This window comes from Plectropomus leopardus, chromosome 24 (assembly GCF_026936395.1).
Source record: "Plectropomus leopardus strain MGB_pleo_1.0 chromosome 24, ASM2693639v1, whole genome shotgun sequence".
NCBI lineage: Eukaryota > Metazoa > Chordata > Actinopteri > Perciformes > Serranidae > Plectropomus > Plectropomus leopardus.
This window is the reverse complement of record NC_142199.1, coordinates 421,844-437,966: the sequence shown is the minus strand read 5'-3', so window position 1 is coordinate 437,966 and position 16,123 is coordinate 421,844. Positions and strand designations below refer to the sequence as shown.

The following is a 16,123-nucleotide window of genomic DNA, read 5'->3' as shown; positions in this document are numbered from 1 at the left end:
CAGTTTCAATTTAGATTTTTAATCAATAACAAACCTTTTGGCCTTGCTGTGACTCCATACATGATATAAATATAATAATAATAATAATAATAATAAATATTAAACAGATCTATGTATTAAGTGATGGGCCACACTGCACACTTCCGAACACCAAAGAAGAAGACGAGCAGCAAGAAGTCTCGCGTGAGTTGCTGACAGCGGACCGTTAGCTGCAGCTCGGCGGTAGAGCTAACTTTTATCTTTAGGATAAAAATGTGAATTAAAAACACTTTTCTACACTCGTCCAGACTGCAGAGGACACGGGGACAGACGTGGACCGCCTCACCGGGTCAGTAAACACCAGTGTCCGCAGTCTGCTGCGAAAATTAAGACAAATCAAGTTAAAACTTCGGGTAAAGTTCAGCTGTTAGTTTGCTAGCTCCGGCGGCTAACGGAGCACGGTCACGCTCCGAGTTTAAATTAAACTTTAAATAAAACTTGATATGTTTTTAGTGATGCGTCGATATTGATTTGTTGATTAAGACGGTTAGCCGTTAGCTCCGTCGTGTTAACAGTTTAATCTGAAAAAACAGCGTTTTTTCGTTAGCTCATCCAGCTAACGGAGGGGCGGGTTTTTAAGAGACTTCCGGTCAGGCGTGTGTGTGTGCGCGCGTGCGCCTGCAGGCGGCAGCAGAGCGCAGACACGCCTGCAGGTGATGAGCGTCAGGTGATGAGCTGAGCAGCGCAGCAGCGTTTCTGGCCTCCGTCGGTCTGCGTCATCATGCAGGTGAGAAACTGCAAAAACGGTAACGGCAGGTGAGACGTGACGTCACTCTTCCAGGTGCTTCATAACTTTAAAAAAGACTTTTCTGCTGAAACAGTCTGAGCGCACCAAACTCCATTCAAAATCGGAGGCATTTTACCTTCTTAAGCTCCGACAAGCAATCCAGGAATCTGGTCCAAAATGAAGAAAGAGTTTGAATCTGTCGATAAAAATGATCAATTCGTCCGAACCGAATTGATCAGAAAGTGTCCACGAGGGGAGGCGGCTCGTCAGACATGTTCAGGTCGCCATGTTGACGCCGCTGGAGGCCAGGAAGCTCAAACGAGCTGTTTTTTCAATGGAGTTTGGTGTGTTTGGATCAGGGCTCATTGGTGCAAAATGGAGATTTAAAAATCTGAAGAAATGTATTTAAAAACAAGACTCAGTTTTAGGATGAAAAAGCAAACTGAGTCCTCTTGTTCTTGTTTTCTGGCATCTTGCTCAAACTTTGTAAAACTCATATAACAGCTCAGATATCAATACAAGTGATCAATAAACCCAGCCGCGTTCATCACAGGATTTGGTTGATTTTCAATCTTTAATTAATTTTAAATGATTTTAAACTAAAGTTGTTTTTTAATGAAATTTGGTGTGAACTTTTTCTTTGGCATTTTTTTCTTAAAACATCTGTGGATTTTTTTTTTTAACTAAAAACCGTTAGTGTTTTTTTTTCCTTTAAAAAATGATTTTTCTTTTTTGTCTTTTAAATTTTTTTGACAAATTCAAAGGAGAAAATCATGGAAGTTAGTCTTTTTACAGGAATAATTTTGCTGATTTATTTTTTTAATAAAAAGAAATCTGAGGGAAAAAATGTGTTATTAAAGAGATTTGAAAAAATCACCAAAAAAAATTTACAAAACACAATTTGTCTTTTTTTTTTTTAAAGGGAAAAAAGAAACCTAATTTTAAAAAGAGCTAAAATGGAAAATGTTGGTGTATGTTTTTAGCTTTTAAAATTAACGCTGATTTTTTATTTTTATTTTTTTAATGTTTTTTCTTATTTGTGATTTTTAAGAATTTCTGCCACTGTCACAACACCTCGAAATGTTGTCATTTCACTGAAATTAGAAATATTAATTTTCCAAATTCAGCGGAAAAGCTTGTTTATCACTAAACAACTGAAAATATTTCGTGTTCACCATCGAACGCGTGAATGAAAGCAGTTCGGTGTGAAGTCTCCTGTCGAGTTTGAGGCTGTTTGACACAAACCGCTGCATCTGCACAGGAAGTGGGCTCACAGCTCAGTTTTCCTGCAGCTTCTCCACTTCCTGTCCCCGGGGTCAGAGGTCACGGTCAGACGCTGACTCTGCAGGAAATCCTGATGCGGAAAGTTTGGGTCGGAGTGAGACCTCCTGACGGCCGAACCTCTGAAACTCCGAAATATAAATTGAGTGTAATCAATGTTATTCAAGTAAAATATATTTAAAATAAGGTACTTATCATCTGAATATATAAAGATATTTAAAACATTTACAAACAGAAATCAGCTTCTCATTTTATACATTAATATATCTGATAATAATAATATAATCAAATCTTCTGATGCAGAAATTAAAGCTGCGACATGAATAAATAATGAAAATAAAACACAGCGTAAAGAGGTAAAAAGGTAATTTAATGAGTCAAAAACAGTTAAAACATGAAAAACAGAAGAAAATGTGTTTTAAATAATGAATCAGATTAAATATGAAGATTTTGGCTCATTTATGAAAAAGTTTCTGCTGTAACATAATGGGCTTTTATTTTGTTAACAGTGTGACAGCGAATGATGATGTCATCCCCACAGCGATGATGTCATCCTCACAGCGTGGCGAACTGGCTCAGAGCGCCGCGCAGCTTGTCGGCGATCTGACCAATCAGAGAGGAGAGGAGAGATGATGTCACACAGCTGCTCACCTGTCCTGACCTGTGACCTGTGACCTGTGACCTGTGACCCCGGCTCACCTGCTGGTAGAAGGCCACCTGCTGCTCCAGGTAATGCTGCATCACTCTGTTGTAGTCGTAGATACGGTTGCTATGGAAATGATTCATCTCAGCTGAGGAGACAGAGAGTCGGGTTACACACTTTTGTTTTTAACAAACACACAGAGGTGTGTATTACTGCAGTACAGTGTGTATTACTGCAGTACAGTGTGTATTACTGCAGTACAGTGTGTGTTGCTGCAGTACAGTGTGTATTACTGCAGTACAGTGTGTGTTGCTGCAGTACAGTGTGTGTTGCTGCAGTGCAGTGTGTGTTGCTGCAGTACGGTGTGTGTTGCTGCAGTACAGTATGTATTACTGCAGTACAGTGTGTATTACTGCAGTACAGTGTGTGTTGCTGCAGTACAGTGTGTGTTGCTGCAGTACGGTGTGTGTTGCTGCAGTACAGTGTGTGTTGCTGCAGTACAGTATGTATTACTGCAGTACAGTGTGTATTACTGCAGTACAGTGTGTGTTGCTGCAGTACAGTGTGTATTACTGCAGTACGGTGTGTGTTGCTGCAGTACAGTATGTATTACTGCAGTACAGTGTGTGTTGCTGCAGTACAGTATGTATTACTGCAGTGCAGTGTGTGTTGCTGCAGTACGGTGTGTGTTGCTGCAGTACAGTATGTATTACTGCAGTACAGTGTGTATTACTGCAGTACAGTGTGTATTACTGCAGTACAGTGTGTGTTGCTGCAGTACAGTGTGTGTTGCTGCAGCACGGTGTGTGTTGCTGCAGTACGGTATGTATTACTGCAGTACAGTGTGTGTTGCTGCAGTACAGTGTGTGTTGCTGTAGTACAGGTGTGTATTACTGCAGCACGGTGTGTGTTGCTGCACGGTGTGTATTACTGCAGTACAGTGTGTGTTGCTGCAGTACAGGTGTGTGTTGCTGTAGGTACAGTGTGTATTACTGCAGTACAGTGTGTGTTGCTGCAGTACAGTGTGTATTACTGCAGCACGGTGTGTGTGTTGCTGCAGTACAGTATGTATTACTGCAGTACAGTGTGTGTTGCTGCAGTACAGTGTGTGTTGCTGCAGTACAGTATGTATTACTGCAGTACAGTGTGTGTTGCTGCAGTACAGTATGTATTACTGCAGTACAGTGTGTGTTACTGCAGTACGGTGTGTGTTGCTGCAGTACGGTGTGTATTACTGCAGTACAGTGTGTGTTGCTGCAGTACAGTGTGTGTTGCTGTAGTACAGTGTGTATTACTGCAGTACAGTGTGTGTTGCTGCAGTACAGTGTGTATTACTGCAGTACGGTGTGTGTTGCTGCAGTACAGGTATGTATTACTGCAGGTACAGTGTGTGTTGCTGCAGTACAGTGTGTGTTGCTGTAGGTACGGTGTGTATTACTGCAGTACAGTGTGTGTTGCTGTAGTACAGTGTGTATTACTGCAGCACGGTGTGTGTTGCTGCAGCACGGTGTGTATTACTGCAGTACAGTGTGTGTTGCTGCAGTACAGTGTGTGTTGCTGTAGTACAGTGTGTATTACTGCAGTACAGTGTGTGTTGCTGCAGTACAGTGTGTATTACTGCAGTACGGTGTGTGTTGCTGCAGTACAGTATGTATTACTGCAGTACAGTGTGTGTTGCTGCAGTACAGTGTGTGTTGCTGCAGTACAGTGTGTATTACTGCAGTACAGTGTGTGTTGCTGCAGTACAGTGTGTATTACTGCAGTACGGTGTGTGTTGCTGCAGTACAGTGTGTGTTGCTGCAGTACGGTGTGTGTTGCTGCAGTACAGTGTGTATTACTGCAGTACAGTGTGTGTTGCTGCAGTACAGTGTGTATTACTGCAGTACAGTGTGTGTTGCTGCAGTACAGTGTGTATTACTGCAGTACAGTGTGTGTTGCTGCAGTACAGTGTGTATTACTGCAGTACAGTGGGTATTACTGCAGTACAGTGTGTATTACTGCAGTACAGTGTGTGTTGCTGCAGTACAGTGTGTATTACTGCAGTACGGTGTGTGTTGCTGCAGTACAGTGTGTATTACTGTAGTACGGTGTGTGTTGCTGCAGTACAGTGTGTATTACTGCAGTACGGTGTGTGTTGCTGCAGTACAGTATGTATTACTGCAGTACGGTGTGTACTGGTACCCTGCAGAGAGTAGCTCATGCAGCTCAGTCGGTGGTTCATGCTCTTCTTGTCGTTGTTGTTGATTTTTCCGGCAGAAATCAGACGGTCGGCTTCCTTCACCTTCTCCACCGCCGCCTGGACACACAGGTGAGACCACGCCCACTCAGTGACATCTTCACCACCTACCACTGAGCCACGCCCCCTCAGCTCTTACACATCAACACAAATTAAAACGCCAAATGTCCCAAAATACTCAAAACATCTTAACTTCTAGAAACGTCCTAAAATCCGAAAAAATCTCCTAAAATCCAGGAAATGTCCCAAAACTTTGCTGTGTGTATTAAGTGTGTATTTCAGTACAGCTGTGTGTATTAGGTGTGTATTTGTGTGTACCTTGTGCACAGAGATGATTTCGGGGAAACATCCCAGCATGCCTTTGTACTCGCTGTTGGTCTCCAGCAGGAAGTGAAGGTCCTTCTGAGGCTGCAGAGGTCAAAGGTCATCAGAGGTCAGACGTGGTGTGTGTGTGTGTGTGTGTGTGTGTGTGTGTGTGTTACCTGCTGAGCAACGATCTCGGCAATCTCCTCGTAGGTTTTTCCCGCCGCCGTCAGAGCGTCAGTCAGCGTCTCCTCTCCTGATGACATCATCGGATGATTCGATCAATAATCAATAATTACAAACATTATATTCCGATTATCACAACCATCATTGAAAACCTGGAAAAGTCCTGAAATTTACAGATAATTTGTAAAAACAGAAAATTCTTTAGAAATCATGAAAAAACCCTGAAATTTGAAAGAAACTAAAGATTTATTTTGACAAATTCTTTCTCACGAATCACCAAAAAAGTTTTAAAAGAAAAAACTTTTTTTTTTTTGCATTTTTTTTCTTTTAAGCTTTTTTTTTAAAAGTAAAAAACACCAAAGTATATCTTTAAAAATGGCCTTTTTTAAAAATCGCCAAAAAGTTTTAAATGAAGGAAAATCGTCACTTTTCTTTCTTTAAAATCCAAAATATTTAAAGAAAAAACAACTTTAATTTTCTTTAAAACTCTGCAGCCAAATAAACGATTGATTTTAAAAAGCTGCTTCACCGTGACGTTCGAACAGCGAGGCAGCTGCATCGGTCCCCTCAGGGACTCATCTGTGAGAGCCAAAAGAGTCCTGGAAAAGTCCTGGAAAGTTCTGAATGCATTCAAGGACAGTCTGACCTTTGACCTCTGAACTCACCTGGATATTCACTGCTGCTGAACACGGCCGACAGACTCCTGAAGGCTCGACCGATCCGCTCGTACTCTTTAGGCAGCGCTGCACACACACACACACACACACACACACACACACAGGGTAACACTCATTACATCACACACAGCGTGTATTAGTACACACGCTGTGAGTAAAAGTACACGTACGTCCAGTGCAGCGTTTCCAGTGAGTGTGTCCAACGTTCAGCAGCTCTCTGACGCCGTCGTCCATCGAGCGCGTGAAGCGACTGTGACGCTCACACACATGCTCACTGCACACACACACACACACACGTTAATACACACTTTAATACACACACACGCTCACTGCACACACACACGTGTATACACACTTTCATACACACACACGCTCACTGCACACACACACACACACACACGTTAATACACACTTTAATACACACACACGCTCACTGCACACACACACACACACACACACGTTAATACACACTTTAATACACACACACGCTCACTGCACACACACACACGTTAATACACACTTTAATACACACACATGCTCACTGCACACACACACACACACGTTAATACACACTTTAATACACACACGCTCACTGCACACACACGTTAATACACACTTTAATACACACACACGCTCACTGCACACACACACACACACACGTTAATACACACTTTAATACACACACACGCTCACTGCACACACACACGTTAATACACACTCTAATACACACACATGCTCACTGCACACACACACACACACACGTTAACACACACTTTCACACACACACGCTCACTGCACACACACACACACACGTTAATACACACTTTAATACACACACGCTCACTGCACACACACACACGTTAATACACACTTTAATACACACACATGCGCACTGCACACACACACACACGTGAATACACACTTTAATACACACACATGCTCACTGCACACACACACACACACACACGTTAATACACACTTTAATACACACACGCTCACTGCACACACACACACACACGTTAATACACACTTTAATACACACACACGCTCACTGCACACACACACATGTTAATACACACTTTAATACACACACATGCTCACTGCACACACACACACACACACACGTTAATACACACTTTAATACACACACGCTCACTGCACACACACACACACACACGTTAATACACACTTTAATACACACACACGCTCACTGCACACACACACATGTTAATACACACTTTAATACACACACATGCTCACTGCACACACACACACACACACACACATTAATACACACTTTAATACACACACACACGTTAATACACACTTTAATACACACACACGCTCACTGCACACACACACACACACACACGTTAATACACACTTTAATACACACACACGCTCACTGCACACACACACACACACACACACACACACGCTCACTGCACACACACACACACACACGTTAATACACACTTTAATACACACACACGCTCACTGCACACACACACACACACACGTTAATACACACTTTAATACACACACACGCTCACTGCACACACACACACACGTTAATACACACTTTAATACACACACACGCTCACTGCACACACACACACACACGTTAATACACACTTTAATACACACACACGCTCACCGCACACACACACACACGCTAATACACACTTTAATACACACACACGCTCACTGCACACACACACACACGTTAATACACACTTTAATACACACACACGCTCACTGCACACACACACGTTAATACACACTTTAATACACACACACGCTCACTGCACACACACACACACACACGTTAATACACACTTTAATACACACACGCTCACTGCACACACACACACACACACACGTTAATACACACTTTAATACACACACATGCTCACTGCACACACACACATGTTAATACACACTTTAATACACACACACGCTCACTGCACACACACACACACGTTAATACACACTTTAATACACACACACGCTCACTGCACACACACACACACACGTTAATACACACTTTAATACACACACACGCTCACTGCACACACACACACACGTTAATACACACTTTAATACACACACACTCACTGCACACACACACACACGTTAACACACAGCTTTATGTGCACTTTAATACGCACTAACACACACACACAGTGACACACACAGTAACACACACACAGTAACACACACACAGTAACACACACACACTCTGCGGCGTACACGTCGGCGGCGTGGAGCTCGGCGCCGTCGGCCTGGATCACACTGAACATCAGAGGTCCCACCGTCTCGTCTCTCTCCGCCTTCCTCTTTCCCGCCTTCCACTCCTATGAAAAACAAACATCAAGACACCCCCTCGGCCAATCAGGACGCGGCAGCCGAGCCCTCTGATTGGCCGACGGGTGTACCTGCCTTCTCGTCTCTGTGGGACAGGAAGAGCTGGAAGACGTCGCTCTGAGAGACGACCGGGTGGCGACACATCCGGGACATCCAGGACTGCAGCTGCTCCATCCGCAACCGGATAAAGTCCTCCTCGAAACGTCCTGAGGGGACACACAGGGGGACACATGGGGAAGGGGACACACAGCTCACACAGGGGGACACTGAGACACAGACGAAAACGTCCTAGAAATGTCCTAAAATCCTAAAAATGTCCTGAAATCCTGAAACGTCCTAAAATTCTGAAAATGTCCTAAAATCCTGAAAACGTCCTAAAATCCTAAAAACGTACTAAAATCTTAGACTCCCCCTAAATTTCAAAATGTGCTAAATGTTGTGAATCCTAAAAATGTCCTGAAGTCCTAAACGTGTCCTATTATTGGGGGCAGGTGGACAGTGAGACACAGCTGGTCCAGGAGACGGCTCACCTGTCACCTGTTTGTCGGGCAGCGACGGGATCGGCAGCACGGAGCCGAACTTGTCCAGCAGACGCTCGTACAGCCAATCAAAGTGCTTATAGCGATGATTGACAGGTCTGCTGGTCGTCTGTAGGGAGGCGGGAACAAGCAAGGGTTACTGCAGGTACTACTGTGGTACTGTTTCTGTGGATACTGCTGTGGTACTGTTTCTGTGGATACTACTGTGGTACTGTTTCTGTGAATACTACTGTGGTACTGTTTCTGTGGATACCACTGTGGTACTGTTTCTGCAGATACTACTGTGGTACTGTTTCTGTGGATACTACTGTGGTACTGTTTCTGCGGATACTACTGTGGTACTGTTTCTGTGGATACTACTGTGGTACTGTTTCTGTGGATACTACTGTGGTACTGTTTCTGTGGATACTACTGTGGTACTGTTTCTGCAGGTACTACTGTGGTACTGTTTCTGTGAATACTACTGTGGTACTGTTTCTGCAGATACTACTGTGGTACTGTTTCTGCGGATACCACTGTGGTACTGTTTCTGCGGATACCACTGTGGTACTGTTTCTGTGGATACCACTGTGGTACTGTTTCTGTGGATACCACTGTGGTACTGTTTCTGTGGATACCACTGTGGTACTGTTTCTGCGGATACTACTGTGGTACTGTTTCTGTGGATACTACAGTCCTTGTGGTACTACGTGTATTACAGTTGTAGTGTTACTGTGTGTACAACATTTGTTGCAGTACTGTCTGTTGTGCAGTATTAATGAGTACTCTTACATTGGGGCTGAGTGTACTGCAGTATTTGTGTGTACACTTACGTTTGGGCTGAGCTTTCAGCAGTATTTGTGTGTACTCTTACGTTTGGGCAGAATGTACTGCAGTATTTGTGTGTACTCTTACATTGGGGGTGAGTGTTCTGCAGTATTTGTGTGTACTCTTACATTGGGGCTGAGTGTTCTGCAGTATTTGTGTGTACTCTTACGTTGGGGCTGAGTGTTCTGCAGTATTTGTGTGTATTCTTACGTTTGGGCTGAATGTACTGCAGTATTTGTGTGTACTCTTACGTTGGGGGTGAGTGTTCTGCAGTATTTGTGTGTACTCTTACTTTTGGGCTGAGTGTTCTGCAGTATTTGTGTGTATTTTTACATTTGGGCTGAATGTACTGCAGTATTCGTGTGTACTCTTACGTTGCGGGTGAGTGTTCTGCAGTATTTATGTGTACTCTTACATTTGGGCTGAGTGTTCTGCAGTATTTGTGTGTACTCTTATGTTGGGGCTGAGTGTTCTGCAGTATTTGTGTGTATTCTTACGTTCGGGCTGAATGTACTGCAGTATTTGTGTGTACTCTTACGTTGGGGGTGAGCTGGTACTCGATGAAGCTCTTGAGTCCGTACAGTTTGGACTCTTTTTTCGGGTCGGCGATCACACAGTCTAGAGGAGCCGTCGGGTAGAGCCAGACCGGACCCACCTCTCCCATCTGATTGGACGACAGTCAGAGCCAATCAGAGCGCAGCAATCAGAGTGATCAATAATCAATGAGGTTGATCACTCACATAGATGGGAAGTTGGTCCCTGCTGTTGGCGGGAGGTTTGGCCAACAAGAAGACTTCAGGACTCGGACCTTTGGAGAACGGGAACCTGAGAACACATAAGACCACTGGACTCTACCGGGCTCTACTGGACTCTGCTGGACTCTACTGAGCTCTGAATCTGCCTTGAATATGCCTTAAATCTTCCCTGAATATGCCCTAAATCTCTTGAATCTGCCTTAAATCTGCCTTGAATCTGCCTTGAATCAGCCGTGTGGATGCAGTTACTTGTTGAGGGAGATCTTCATGGAGGTCCCGTGGAGGCTCCGTCCTGAAGCCCCGCCCTCCAGGTCCAGCGGATCGTCACCACGGTAACTGCCCATGGACTGGTCATCCCAGTCATCGTCCCACTCGCCGTCATCGTCCTCAACAGCCACTGGAGACAGGGGACAGGGGACAGTGTCCTGCCAGTTACTGGACGGATCACTTCGTGTCAGAGTTTCGGCCGAGCGAGCGTTACAGTCCGCCGCAGTGACCTGATGAACACACACCTGTCAGTTTCTGTGTGTTACCTTGTTGTGTGTGTGTGAGTCCTCGACTCTGATGTCCATCTGCTGTGTTGTTGACAAACGCCTCCGTCCCCGACCAGGAGTCCCCATCTGCTCCGCCGCCAACGCCGCCGCCACGGACCTGAAACTCAGCCCCAACAACATGAAGGAGGAGAAAACCGACCTGCGGTCGAAGTGTGTGGTTTTGAGGCTGTTTGATACTTTGTGGTCATTTTGTGTCTTTTGTGACCATTTCAAGTCTTGTGTTTGAGTTGTCGTTGAGGTTGAGCTGTGTCTTTCTGGTCCTTCTGTGTCCCTTTTTCAGTTGTTTGTGTCTCTGAGGCCATTTCGAGACTTTCTCGTGGTTTTGCATCTCTTTGTGGTCTTTTCATGTCTCTTTGTAGTCGTTGGTTCAGTTGTCCGTCAGTCGTTGGTTCAGTTGTCCGTCAGTTGTCGGTCAGTCGTTGGTTCAGTTGTCTGTCAGTTGTTGGTCAGTCGTTGGTTCAGTTGTCCGTCAGTCGTTGGTTCAGTTGTCCGTCAGTCGTCGGTCAGTCGTTGGTTCAGTTGTCTGTCAGTCGTCGGTCAGTCGTTGGTTCAGTTGTCTGTCAGTCGTCGGTCAGTCGTTGGTTCAGTTGTCTGTCAGTCGTCGGTCAGTCGTTGGTTCAGTTGTCTGTCAGTTGTCGGTCAGTCGTTGGTTCAGTTGTCTGTCAGTCGTCGGTCAGTCGTTGGTTCAGTTGTCGGTCAGTCGTTGGTTCAGTTGTCTGTCAGTTGTCGGTCAGTCGTTGGTTCAGTTGTCGGTCAGTCGTTGGTTCAGTTGTCGGTCAGTCGTTGGTTCAGTTGTCTGTCAGTCGTCGGTCAGTCGTTGGTTCAGTTGTCTGTCAGTTGTCGGTCAGTCGTTGGTTCAGTTGTCGGTCAGTCGTTGGTTCAGTTGTCTGTCAGTTGTTGGTCAGTCGTTGGTTCAGTTGTCCGTCAGTCGTTGGTTCAGTTGTCGGTCAGTCGTTGGTTCAGTTGTCCGTCAGTCGTCGGTCAGTCGTTGGTTCAGTTGTCTGTCAGTTGTCGGTCAGTCGTTGGTTCAGTTGTCTGTCACTTGTCGGTCAGTCGTTGGTTCAGTTGTCTGTCAGTTGTCGGTCAGTCGTTGGTTCAGTTGTCCGTCAGTTGTCGGTCAGTCGTTGGTTCAGTTGTCCGTCAGTTGTCGGTCAGTCGTTGGTTCAGTTGTCGGTCAGTCGTTGGTTCAGTTGTCTGTCAGTTGTCGGTCAGTCGTTGGTTCAGTTGTCTGTCAGCTGTCCGTCAGTCGTTGGTTCAGTTGTCCGTCAGTTGTCGGTCAGTCGTTGGTTCAGTTGTCCGTCAGTCGTCGGTCAGTCGTTGGTTCAGTTGTCTGTCAGTTGTCGGTCAGTCGTTGGTTCAGTTGTCTGTCAGTTGTCGGTCAGTCGTTGGTTCAGTTGTCTGTCAGCTGTCCGTCAGTCGTTGGTTCAGCTGTCTGTCAGTCGTTGGTTCAGTTGTCTGTCAGCTGTCCGTCAGTCGTTGGTTCAGCTGTCTGTCAGTCGTTGGTTCAGTTGTCCGTCAGTCGTCGGTCAGTCGTTGGTTCAGTTGTCCGTCAGTCGTCGGTCAGTTGTTGGGTCAGTTTTCTCTAATGGAGAGGCGGGCCTCTGTAGCGGCAGAAACGCCAAAAAAATAACACTGAAAAAAAATGTGTTCAAAAATGGCCGCAGGCTGTGAGAGGCTATGGGCGGAGCTTCCTCCTCACCCTGCTCACCTGTAAATATCCTTCAGGCACCAGACCGGTTTGTCCGCTGGAGTTCTGTGCTTTAATCCAGCCGCCGCCCACCGTCTGCACACACACACGCGCACACACACACACATGCACACACAGGCACATGCACACACGCACACACGTTAGCACAGAGTGTGTCACACTGTGATGACACACGTGTCACAGACATCCTGTCGCTCACCTGGTCGAGCACAGACACCGTCTCTCCCTGTCGCACCGTCAGCTCGTTGTTTCCTGGCACCGCCGTGAAGTCGTACAGAACTTCAGCCTGAGACACACAGAGTGTGCGTGTGAGGAAACGTGTGTTTATCCGTGGGACTGTGAGGGACACGTGAGGGGGACTTCCTGTTGACCTGGACGTTTCTGTCGTCAGCTGCGGGCCGCGGTCACATGACTCGGTCTGTTTCCTGTCGGCTTTAATATCTCTTTAATAAACGGAGTAATTTCGGATTTTCACACGTCTGCATTAGAAAAGCGAAACGAGTGAGACTTCCCGTCGGGTCCATTCAGATCTTTGAGTCCGTCAGACTCTGCAGATTATTTTCATTATTTTTCAGTCGTTTTTTAAATTGAACTTTACAGGTTTTACAGTAACCGAAAGTTTTAAACCAGTGATCATTAAAATGGGATTAATTAAATAATTGTACATTTAAAAAATAAATAGACAACCAAATAAATCATCTATAAATTACAAGAATAAAAAAGTTGATTAAAAACTGAAAAATAAAAGTGAAATAAAAGCTGCTGTGATGTATTTCTTTGTAAAAGTGAGTTTTTCTACTTTTTTCTGTTTTTTTTCCTTAAATAAACCTTAAAAAACAAAAGTTTCATTGTTTGTAAAGATTATGTTTGTACTCGTTTGCCGTGAAAATTGTGAGTTTTTAATAACTTTAACTTCGTTTGATATCTCTCTAATGTTGCCACCAGACTCAGAGATTTCACACGTTTAAATAATTATAACAATAATAATTATTATTATTATTAATATTATTATTCTTTTCTGCATTGTTCTTCATGCTGAAGAGAAAACTTTTATTTGCAGTAGCAAATACTAAGTTTTTGATCAGGTTTTCGATCGTGTTTCATTTTTGGTGTTGTTTTTACAGTTTTTTGATAAATATTTGAGTTCACGTCTGCAGTAGGAAGCAGTGCGTTTTTTAACGTTTGCGTGTTTCCTTTCTGTTTTCTTTCCTTTAACATTTTTCAAATCCTCCAAACAGAAAATTGACACATTTTTGATCTTTTTTTTCTTTTTCTTTCTGTTGTTGCATTTTTCCCAAAAAAACCTGTTTTTTCAAAGTAAACTTAAAAAAAATGTTTTTAGTCTGAAGTTGAAAACAGATTTTTTTGATTTACTTAGTTTTACTTTATTTGACAGGTTTTCTCCCTCTGTGATCAGCATTATAATGTTCTCACCAGACTTTTTCCTGATAACATCAGAATTTATGTTTTAGTTTTATATTTGTGCAAATCTGCAGAAAAACAGAGTTTTTAAAAACATCTGCAGAGACATTTTAATGTAGTTTCTTTTCAGTAGTGAGGTTTTTGTGAGGTTTTTTATTCGTGAGTCAGCCCGAAAAAACTTTTTTTTAAAAAAAAAAAAAAATAATAAATTTGTGCGTCTGCAGTCAGAAACTGAGTTTTTATGACATTTTTGTTTTACTTGATGGTCCACCAGTTATTATAAAAATCGTTTGAATTTTTATTTCTAACATTTCTGTCAGCGTCCGCAGCAGAAAACAGGTTTTTTCTCTGCAGACATTTTTCAGTATTTCTGCAGATGTTTGCATGAAACCAGTTTCTGTTTTTCATATTGAATCATGCATTTCACCCTAGGATCATTTAGAAATATATATTTACTTAATATCTCTAATTATTCTAATAAGAGGAAATGTTCATTTTGATATTTCTGTCTTTTTCTTCGTTTGTCACGATCTTCCCACCAGACTCCGGTCAAATTCTGCGGGATTTCTTCGCACGTTTGCGCTGTTAGATTGCGGGTTTCTGGACTTTTTATTTTATTTTTCTTTAATTGTAAAACCTTAAATCGACCCGCAGAAATGTTCGGCTGCTTTTAGTTTTATTTCCATCTCATTTAAATATTGATTTTTCACCGTTTACCGGAGCCTCTCCTGTCTGCTTAAATTGACTGTTTTCTCTATGGGCTTCCTGCAGGTACGGGCGGCGCGCGGACACAGCAGCAGGTGAGAGGTCAGAGGTCACCTGCCGTCACAGGTGAGCGGGCTTACCTGTAGAGCCATGATGACGTCAGCAGCTGCAGCAGCCTCTTTGGTTTTGATCAAAGTTTCATCCTGACGGCGACCGAAGCTGCAACTACGGCAACTGCTGTTTCTTCTTCTGCTGCTGCTTCTGCTGCTGCAGCAACGCCGCGCCGCTTCCGCTGCCCGACTTCACAATAAAAGCACCGCGCGCAGGAAGAAGTTTTTACGGTGTGTTTCAACAAAAATAAACAACAACAAGAAGAAAAAAAGGCTCTGACACAAAAACTAACTTTAACTGTTTTTTGAAACTGAAAAAAAAATCTACAGGACATGTAAAAATAAAAGTTTAACTCGTTGATTTAAGTAATTATTCAAAATAAAAATGTAAAGTAGATGAAACAAAGTAACAGCGGTCATAGTATAACTCAGTAAGAAGAGTGGAAACTGAATGGATCACTGAGAAAAACTCCATTATAGTTTCGGGGCTGTTTTGTTTTAATCAAATATGGGCTTTTATTTTAAGGTGTGTTGTTCGTTTCCGGTGTTTGACCGTTTTTTGTAGAAAACTTTATAAAATGTGACGTCAGACTTCCGGAACAGCTGAGTGGTCACGGACCTGCGGACCAAAGGCGTTTCCTGTTACACACACACACACACACACACACACACACACACACACACACACACACACACACACACACACACACACACACACACACACACACACACACACACACAGGAAAACACTCCAGTGTTAAAGAAACACCACACTCTTTACTTACATCAGTACACTGTACAAAATATCTTAATCTGCAGTATGAAAACATGTCACTAGTACTACTACACTGTAAAACAAATGTTACTCTACACCATTGAAAAATGTTACTCTGCGTTTAAGAAAAATACTCTTCATTTTAAAACAAATCATACTCTACATTATTAAAACAAATACATTTTACTTAAATATTACACTTAAAAATATTGCACTCTACACTTAAAAAATCTTACTCGACAACATAAGAGAATGTTACTCTACACTGAAAAAATATTTTTCTACACTT

At 43.3% G+C, this 16,123-nt stretch overlaps 1 protein-coding gene and 1 long non-coding RNA gene across 6 annotated transcripts; one reads left to right on the top strand and one right to left on the bottom strand.

The window, feature by feature from the left end:
• Positions 1–334: 334 nt before the first annotated feature.
• On the top strand, positions 335–15,784 carry LOC148185445 (uncharacterized). 2 transcript variants are annotated; one of them, XR_015775937.1, is made up of 3 exons: positions 335–766; positions 2,557–2,776; positions 15,016–15,784. It is a non-coding gene; the product is annotated as an uncharacterized LOC148185445 (long non-coding RNA). The 2 variants fall into 2 exon arrangements; XR_015775938.1 differs by having other exon boundaries at positions 335–795.
• On the bottom strand, positions 2,397–15,214 carry LOC121966096 (sorting nexin-9-like). Of its 4 annotated transcripts, none has more exons than XM_088074797.1 (17): positions 15,090–15,214; positions 13,022–13,108; positions 12,823–12,897; positions 11,094–11,211; positions 10,810–10,957; positions 10,546–10,630; positions 10,344–10,469; positions 8,990–9,107; positions 8,531–8,665; positions 8,332–8,449; positions 6,263–6,366; positions 6,081–6,158; positions 5,409–5,485; positions 5,245–5,334; positions 4,872–4,986; positions 2,747–2,838; positions 2,397–2,650 (listed from the first exon to the last, which is right to left on the bottom strand). In XM_088074797.1, exons 1-17 carry the CDS (start codon positions 15,099–15,101, stop codon positions 2,603–2,605), a joined length of 1,626 nt encoding a protein of 541 aa, XP_087930923.1. In that variant the 5' UTR covers positions 15,102–15,214; the 3' UTR covers positions 2,397–2,602. The 4 variants fall into 4 exon arrangements, with proteins under 4 accessions (XP_087930923.1, XP_087930924.1, XP_087930921.1 ...); XM_088074798.1 differs by having other exon boundaries at positions 8,346–8,449; positions 8,535–8,665; XM_088074795.1 differs by having other exon boundaries at positions 2,397–2,838.
• Positions 15,785–16,123: the final 339 nt, after the last annotated feature.

Coding starts and splice junctions, on each gene's coding strand:
- LOC121966096 (XM_088074795.1), bottom strand. Junction 8,450..8,530: donor CCACAGAGACGAGAAGGCAG/GTACACCCGTCG, acceptor TGTTTTTCATAG/GAGTGGAAGGCGGGAAAGAG. Junction 6,159..6,262: donor CTGGAAACGCTGCACTGGAC/GTACGTGTACTT, acceptor GTGTGTGTGCAG/CGCTGCCTAAAGAGTACGAG.